The sequence below is a fragment of the Macrobrachium rosenbergii genome, chromosome 28, assembly GCF_040412425.1.
Source record: "Macrobrachium rosenbergii isolate ZJJX-2024 chromosome 28, ASM4041242v1, whole genome shotgun sequence".
NCBI lineage: Eukaryota > Metazoa > Arthropoda > Malacostraca > Decapoda > Palaemonidae > Macrobrachium > Macrobrachium rosenbergii.
In genome coordinates, this window is record NC_089768.1 from 2,160,001 (window position 1) to 2,170,000 (window position 10,000).

The 10,000-nt window shown below is 33.4% G+C and overlaps 1 protein-coding gene across 2 annotated transcripts in view; it reads right to left on the minus strand.

Annotated features, from left to right (window-relative positions):
• Positions 1-10,000, minus strand: part of LOC136853976 (lactadherin-like) — a 908,376-nt gene that overhangs the window by 75,393 nt on the left and 822,983 nt on the right. For both annotated transcript variants that reach the window (XM_067129896.1, XM_067129895.1), the window contains exon 8: positions 8,767-8,959. In XM_067129896.1, coding sequence (XP_066985997.1) covers positions 8,767-8,959 — 193 coding nt within the window. The remainder of the gene's footprint in view (positions 1-8,766; positions 8,960-10,000) is intronic.

The window sequence follows — 10,000 nt, forward strand, 5'->3', positions numbered from 1 at the left end:
TAAGTAGACTGGGAGGAAGGATCGATGCAACATAACTGTACAACCTATAATAAAACTTAACTCCCAGTCCAGTCGACGTCTTCTCATGCTTAGGCACCACACCCGCTAACGATGAAGAGTGGCATGACACACACACACACACACACATATGTAATACATATATAAATTGTATGCAGGGCGGGGGGAGCAGGGGTGCCTATCTGTGTACGTGTGGATGTAAAGTAAAATTTTAAAGCCCTGAAGAGCAGTACTATTACCAACTAAAACAAATACCTTCGGACAATAAGGCCCTCCTAATCTCCGTACTGTGGAAAGAACTGGAACTTGAGCCCGAAGCCTTAAGGAATTCATTTACTTAAAAAGATGAAAATAGTCTATCTACAGAAACATTAGTGAATGCGCTTGTGCTTGTATGACTTTCATCTTGCCTGTAATCTAATTCACTTTAGGTCTCTTCTCCTTTTGTCCTTCCTCATCTTTTTGATTTCGATCTGTTTCAATCTCAGCTCATCCAACTTGGATCATTAATTTTGCTTTCTACCGGAAGAGTATAGTCTCCTGCTAAGAGATGCCCTTCGTCAACCAAATCGTTCCCTTATTGTTGCTTGTTGTTTTGCAAAATCTCTCATGTTTAATTCTTCCAAACCTCCCGAAAATGGTAAAACAGAAAGCACATTACCTAAAAAAAAAAATGCCGCTACAAATGCAGTTATTTGGCCTTACATAGGAAGAATGTGGAGATTACTAAAGTAATATGAAATGACGTTCAGTATTCTGTGCAACTCCTACTTATACTGCGACGTCTTGACCGGCATATGTTACCAATTGTACCATAAAACAATTTGTTATATTTAACAGTATCAAGTTCAGTAAATTTGTCAGTTGCAAAAAAATGTAAACTCGAGTTTCTAAGCATCGGGATTTTCCTACAAAATTATTACTGCTCTTAAGATCAGGTTTGCCATAAAACAACTGGTTACTTAAGTGGGAGCGGCATTATACAGATCGTTGGCTCCCCAAAAATACTTCAATCTATTTTCCTAAAGAAACTCTTATTTCCCAGTTACCTTTCGTGGTTCGCATAATAAATGATTCACTTATGTCCCCCTACAGTTGTACAACATATTTATGCGCGTAAGTCGCTTCTGTATTTTTAATTATTCATACTTACATCAATTAATCCTTGGTTTCCATTAGCCCATATAGCTTCGCAGTTTCATCTTTAAACGTTCTCATTTTGTCAAAACATACTTTTCAATCAGTCTCCACAATTACTTTCCACAGCACCAATTGGCACTTTCTTTTCCTCAAGCATCAGTAACTACATTAAAATAATCACAAATATTCTTATTCTTCGGTCAGTGATAGTATATTTTTCTATTGCAATATCTAAATTTATTTTCCCAGCTGAGAAAAAAACTGAAACGAAACAATATATTAGCAATAGCAAGCATGAAAAAGTGTAACTTTAAATAAATAAATAAATAAATGAATAAATACTTTAATGGTATGAGAAGCTAAACTCTACAAATGTGAAAACTAATTAAAGTTCTAACAAAATTAACACGTTAAAATTAAGCTAAATAATAAACTGATTTAAATGCGTAAATGAAACAATAAAAGTGACACTAAATCTCAAGGACGTCTCTCTGAGCATAAAAATAAGCGATAGTTTTAAAGTCACCCTTTTTGCTATCTTTTGGCAACTATTGGCACAAACGTAATCCTTGACATAATAGTTGCAAGACCAACAGCAAAACAGCACCACCGAACAACTTAAGTGGGAAAATACATTCACAGGAGAATTCAGAAATTTTTTCTTCACAAGAGACCGTTTGCACATGAAGTCATTTTACCAAAAGCCACTGAAAAAATATTTTTGTGTTTTTCTAGCACGAGAAAAAGATAAATATTTCCTGGGATATAAATGTATCAGAAATTTCTCGTGAGCTCAAGGTAAATAATTATACTAGACTAGGTGACACAGATACTTAGGAGACAAAATCACAACAGTTCAGTCATGATCAGAGATCGCAGCAGAGAAACTTGAAGGCAAGACAAAATATAAACTTATCAAGATGGACCAGGCGTGCATTCGGTGGGAGGGTGTGACAAGCACGTCCGAATGAAGTATGTAAGTGTACATCCAAATTCTAATTCGAACGTCAACCAAGTCCTCCCACGAAGATTTCACCTTCAACGCGCACGCACACGCACACACATACATATATATATATATATACACACATACATATATATATATATATATATATATATATATATATATATATATATATATATATATATATATATATAGTGTGTGGATGAATGTTATATATATATATATATATATATATATATATATATATATATATATATATATTGTGTGGATGAATGTGTTTTATATATATATATATATATATATATATATATTTACACAGCCACACACATATATATATATGTGTGTGTATCTGTGTGTAGATATTTATGCATAAAACAAGCAAACAATATTAATAATTCAATAATGATAAAAATACACAGCACTAATAGTAACAGCAACAGGAAAACTGGTCTGAAACACACAAAAGCAGTTATGTAAAAATCCTGAAGTAATTCACTATTTTTCTTTTAATTTTGTGACTCCTTAATTTGTAATCACCAGGCTGAAATGTTGATTTTGCAGGAATATCATTTTCTCGAGAAGATTTTAAATTTGGACACTTATGAATAAGTTGGAGAAACTCGCTCATTATTGATGAACTCGTGAGAATTTCAAGAGCATCATATGATCGCTTCTAAGTGTCCTACACTAGTGGTTGAATTTCTGTTTCCACTGTCTTTCTCCTCATTATTCTTATCATTAATTCATAATGAATACTTTTCTTTTCATTAGTTTTACTGCCACTTTTATATGAATAATCTTTATATATTTCTTTTACTATTCACCTTTATTATTATAATATTTATCGTAATTATTATTACTGCTTTTCACGTTTGTGTAGCTACATGAGTTTATACTTGCCTGCTTTCATTGTTTCCATTATGACCCATTTATGTCCATGGAAGCTCAGTACTTTGGTTAGACTTTATTTCTGCTTGTAGTGCTTTCATCATATCTTTTTCATGTTTTATAATTTACGTAAGAACGTTCTCGCTCACTTCTCATACACTGTGCGTTACTTTGTGTCCCGAAGATGTGTAAATCATACGAAGGTATTTGGTACTCTGTTCTTTCCTTTCAATATTTCACAAGGTAATTAAATATCAAACAGAGCACAAATTAGATGAATAAAACTTTTATATTTCGATGAAAAATTGGGTCTGAATTACGTTTTCTTAGAAACACAATTACAAAATGAGTCCATAAAGATTCAAACTGTGCAGTGAACTGTTATGATCATAGGGTGGAATGATAAGGTCCATAACAAACAGTAGAACAGATATTATATCCCGACCATGTTCTACATAAATGAGCACGGGTGTTCATTTAGCATTTTTCTTATTCGTGTACGCGTGGAAAAAGGAACAAGTTTTCGAAGAAGATATGGTAGACTTTTAAGTATACAGCAGGTTTTCCCAAATGAAAATATTTCTTAATTACGGTAACTCTGCAGGCAAGAACCTGTATTGGCAAAAGGTCAGTTCAATGCACCTACAACTATTTAAGAAGGCGGCGGTAGGTAAGATTGTGAGACCGGATTAAAGTACCCTGATTAAAGGGATGGGACGCCGAGATTAACATCAACCAGATTCAAGTCTCGAGGAAAGTTAGTTATAGATCAGTAATAGCAGCCATGTCTCAAACCTTTCTGGCTTACCAATGGGGAGGGAGATTTCCTTTGCAGGTCTGGGGAGAGGAATGCGTAAAAAGCACTGCTACATGGACTGTAGGACGTATTGGAAAGGAAAAACCTAATACCTAGGAAGTGTTAAAACGCGGGAAACAGAGACGGAATTGAACAATGTGCAAGTGGGGCTCAATGCGCTGCTGATGAGTCTTGTGGGGAAATGTAAGAAGTGGCTCATGTTATGAAATCTCTCTGCTCCGGGAGCCCACCCGTGATATGGTTGCAATTAAAGTCTGAGTGTATCACTGAACATTGTCTTTTTCTTTATCTAGTTAGTAACCTATTTGAAGAAATGGAACTAACACAATCATATATATATATATATATATATATATATATATATATATATATATATATATATATATATATATATATATATAATATAACGTGTATATATGTATGTGTGTGTGTATATATATATATATATATATATATATATATATATATATATATATATATATATATATATATATATATATATATATATATATACACACCTAATTTAATGTCATTAGACTGTCTGGCCCGGCCAGATTCGGACCTGGGCCTTTGGTTTGCATACAAGGATAAACAATCGACTTTGACCACTCGGTTATCCATATAAAAATAAACCTGACGGGAATAATTGATAAGGGTATCAGACCACGCTAGGATCTACAGTTATTAACTATGATTCCCCTTGAGTACAAGGTGTTGCTAAATTATAATTTTATATATATATATATATTATATATATAAAATGTATAATATATATAAAGATAAAATCCACGAAGGAAACGGAAACGCTGGAGTGCTGCGAGCCCTTTCGACGCTAGGTCCTTTACTTAGTCTGCTAAGTAAAGGACCTAGCGTCGAAAGGCCTCGCAGCACTCCAGTGTTTCCGTTTCCTTCGTGGATTTTATCTTTATTTATATATTCAACACGTTCCATATTTTCGTGATTCAGTTATATATATATATATATATATATATATATATATATATATATATATATATATATATATATATATATATATATATATATATATATATATATATATATATATATACATTCCCATTCGTATTCGTTCGACGTTGCAATCTTTGCGCGGGAAATTTCCAAAGCATCGTTACCACGGCCAATTCATGAAGCTATACAGAAGCCTTATTAACAGCACGAAGTTCTTCGTTGCATGCGCATTGCTCTTCGCCTCCATTTTGCACAGCGCCCTTTTTCTTTCTCAGTATTTTGGGTTTTCTCTCCACCACTTTCTCTCCCCACACAATCCAGGCTTTCATTCCCTCATCCATTCCCACTGACCATCGAAGTTAATTATCCTTCCTCTTAACAAAACTAATTCATTGTAAATAATCATGAGGCTGAACTATTATAATGCTATAAAATAAATTTTTAACTTCATCATTACTTTTACCACAAATACCTACTGCATAATTATTTTCACAGGTTTTAATTTTTCCGTTTTTTTTAGAATACAGAAATACAGTATAGCTTTCTTCAAAGAAATCTGCCTGAAATACTTTATATACTGTATATGTATGTATGTAAGTATTGTATAATAATAAACACACACCCATATATATATATATATATAATATATATATATATATATATATATATATATATATATATATATATATATATATATATATATATATATATATATATATATATATATATATATAAACAGCCTCAACTGGAAAATAATATACAATATATATATATATATATATATATATATATATATATATATATATATATATATATATATATATATATATATATATATATATATATATATATATATATTATATATATATTATATATATACATACAAGAACTAAGACTAAAGTGGTTGACAACCATTTCATTGTACAGAAATGTCATTACATTTTAAAGAAGCTTTTCAGGTGAGAAAAAACCGTCTAGGCTTAACTCGGGCAGTACTTGGATAAAACAAGTGGAGGCAAAGTACATGAACAAAGATGGCTGAAGTTCTTGGAGTTTTCAGTTAATCTCCTCTCATCTTGTGCGAACGGGGTAAAGAATGTAACAATGGAAAACGATATTAATTTAAGCCCAAATCTATACATTTGGGCTTAACTTCATATAATTTTCCTTAGTAAGTCGTATTAATGAAGTTTCTAAGAAATTCCTAGAGATAATATTTTTACATTTTGTTATTTATACAACTATGGGGCTAGTCAATAGATTTATCCTAACGCTTAATTCTTTACATGTCTAACCCGAAATGAAATGAATCAATGTCCATACATGAGGTTTACAACCATTGTTGTTACTCTGGTGAGGGCAGTTTCTTATAAGAAGTGTTAGTGTATGAAAACAGTCATTTAAACAGAATAGTTTCGATATTGCTGTGATAAAGTCAATGCCATAAAATAAGGCGACGAGAGAGTGCTCTTAGGTCATTCATTATTCCTGTCACTTTCATTATAAAATATTCTTCACGACTTTATTGGAGCAAGTATCCAAAATATGAGCTGGATAACATAAGTTTTTTACTGTCGTAATGTCCAACATGTAGCGTTATCCAGTAATACAGAACTAACAACATGCAATGCTAGCAGGGACACTGAATTGAATATATCTCTTGAAATACAACGTACAAACGTTAAATAATTCGTTACTTTTCTACACATATACGGAATTCAAACTCAAAATTCTTATGTCTGATATCAATGTCTAAAAAAAATCTTTTTTCGGTTTCTTGCCATAGCTATGTGACGTGAACATGTTCAGTGTGAATTATGTATATGTAAAAAAAACATATAATTTAACTATTGGACATTATTTTGTAGGACATCATATTAAAATAAAAATCTCCGTATTCTCTTCAGTGTTCCTGCGCGCATGACGTGTTGCCAATCCTGGATACTTGGGTAACAAACTGAAGAACTTTAAAAAAATAGGTAAGGACTTAGGTTATCCAGCTCAACCATGGATACTCGCTCCAATAAAGCTGTGGTGACATTTTATAACAAATGTGACGTGAAGAATGAATTACCCAAGAACACCCTTTGTTTGCCTTATTTCATCAACAATGAGTTCATCAAATTAGTGTTGAAACTAATTTGTCTTCACGGCCATATAATCCGTTTATATCTGATATCAAGTTGCTATTCCCGTGATGGAAGTTATTCGCACACATACACATGCATACACACACATTTATACATATACACAATATATATATATATATATATATATATATATATATATATATATATATACATATATATATATATTATGTATAATCACGCACACATACATGTATACATGGCTAAAAACATATGCTGCCTTTAAAAACATGTATTATGTTGGCACCACTGACTTTCACAAAGTGCCAGGAAGTGCCACTGCCGCAAGAACACTGTTTACAGGGAAAATTCAATGTATAAGTATTTATCTCTCTTAATGAGAGTGTAGGTTTCGAAATTAGTTTTTTAAATGTGACATCATTTCATAAAGTTGTTTTTTCTCTTTTCTTATTGGTTCATATGCTAAGTTTGTCTACTAAGGACAAAAAATATGAATGCTTTTATTCTTAAAGGACATCCCAACCTTTGAAGCACGAAATACACTTCTAGACTAATTCTTTCCGCTGGCCTTTTGGAAAACCTGGAATAACTGACCTATTAGAACATCAGTGAATAATACTATAGGGCATTTGGATTAGCAAACAGAGGATTACTGTGCTACTACAGCCTTACTTCTTGCACTTCTTTGCGTTAGGTCCCCAGGGTTAGCGTTAGATATGCAAATCTGAACTGGAAAGATTCTGTGGAGAAATGTTTGCGGCTTCATAATCTGCCCGAGAAAAAAAAGTGCCAAACATAAAAGCCTATTCATCTCAGGAAATTGGGATACGGGTCCGTTCGCGTTCCCTGAACGTATTTCGAGGCCATCTTCTGTAATCTATTATTTTTGCACTAATTTAGGTTATCGGTGCAGAACTTTTGCTCATGCGCGAATGACTTGTATATTTGTCAGATGACGTTAAAGCGTGAACTTGGTTACATTTTATTATTGATTTTACTCATGTTTTCAAGGCATTTAGCAGCAACTGCGTACGAAAGACTATTCTGTTGTTCAAAAATATCAGCCTATCACACTGTCAAAACTTTGGTATGGCAAGCCTTGCTGCTGTTAGGAAGAATAACACACCTCTGGTATATCCTACCATTGCTGTCCACCTGAGGCGTGTCCAGCTTTATAATCCTTCAAAGTAATGCTCTTAAACGTCACAGATGTTAAACTTTCAGCTTTGTATCCAACACCAAGATGCATACGAATAATGAAATTCATATAAAGTTCTTGCCAAAAAGGCAGCAGTTAATTTTTTCTTACAATATTTATCGAATAACCAGTAATATAGTTACATTACACCCGTTGTAATATCATCAGTTTAGGGAAGATACATAACGTTGTTTAAAATCACAGGAGAAATTTTACATTATTGTGGGCATCTTATACTCAAGCATATGATTAAAAACTACGAAACAATACAATATGATGACGCTTTCTCCAAGTACTAGGGTGACGTTGCTTTCCTTTCCATAGTAAAAAAAAAATGACCTTTCTCTGAAACTCACTGTTGCTACTAGAATTCTTCATTTTTATATATTATATATATGAAAGAAATGTAGATTTGTACTAAGGGAGCTTCTATATAGTAATTTTGACCACATGATGTTAACTGTAATCTATAATCTTTATCTGGGTTTACGGAGGCAAAATTCGAAATAAGTGGATATTCACTGACCTAATATTCAAAGTTAATCAGCGGCGGCTTTATGGTCCAGAATCGCAGAATAAAAGACATAAAAAAAGGTAATAAGAAGGAAACGCCTAAATAGGAGGTATTCAATTGAGTGTACAACATCTAGTTGGTGGTACTTACTGCAATTAGTGTCCGGGGTGACGCGGAAGAAACCGTCTCCACAGTCGCCTTTGTGTGGACACCCAAGGAGGGCCGCCCGCACAGCAATTGCCCTCCGCCACCTCTTGGGATGGAGACGCACGAAGCGGGCTTTGAAGGGCGTGTTCAGGTAGTGGCGCCTCTCCGTGTGCTTGTCCAAGTTGCCCCCGAAAACCTTCACCATATGAAGAAAAAAAGGAGATTTTATTAATGCGCATTCACACAGGTGCATTTGCTAGGCTTCATCGAAGCATTTGAGATGTAAAATAAGAGACAGATGGAATCTTATAAACGCTCACAGACAGTTAACAAGTAAAAGTTCACTTAACAAAGAAATGATTACTATAATGTACAAATCATAAGAGCAGGTTTGCCAAATATAGCAACACTGAAGTTATTAAACTCAGCGGGACTTAGAATTAAATGGAAAACCAACAAAATAATCTGGGATTCCCTCTGCAAATTAGGAGAGGCTACAATATATATTAAAAAAGGAGGATTGTTAGGACAAGGATACCCAGAATATTGGAAACTAAGAGTCTCAAAGCTGAGAAACAAGTGACAAGCAGCTGAGGATCAATGCACTGTTCAGAAATGGATAAGCAAACATAATTTATCTCTGCTCCAGTAGACAGAGCATCTCGAAAGAAATAACCTATTGGTATATGAAGTAATTAACAGTGGCTGAAACGCCTTTGTATTATTCTGATAATATCATATTCAATACAATAAAGTAATATTGAACTATATTCACTTGTTTCTTTTACATTTTTTACAGTGGATAAAACAGATAGATTACTTTTTCGCTACAAATATTGGCAGTGTTCGCAAACCCATTCAGTGCCTGAACCCAGAAACTCATTACCCAGCCCTCAGCCTCCAGAGTGCTATTATCTTCGTTCAAAAGGTGGCCAAGACATGATCCAGGAGAACAGATCTAATTGCATTTTTTTTTTCATTTTCTTAGAATGTATTAAAAAGATCATTTTCAGTCCTGACCTCTGTATTCTACAATATTAAATGCATCCAAAAATGGATATGATATAAAAGCGTAGTTAGCCATAACACGATGAACTGAAGCATCGTAGAAATATTTCTACACAATATATTCAACTTCAAAGGAGTCACACACAGGAAATCATCCTTCCACGAAACAAACACTCAATCATTCTAGTTAACAACAGAGGCAGAGGCCGAAAACGAACCTTATATATAT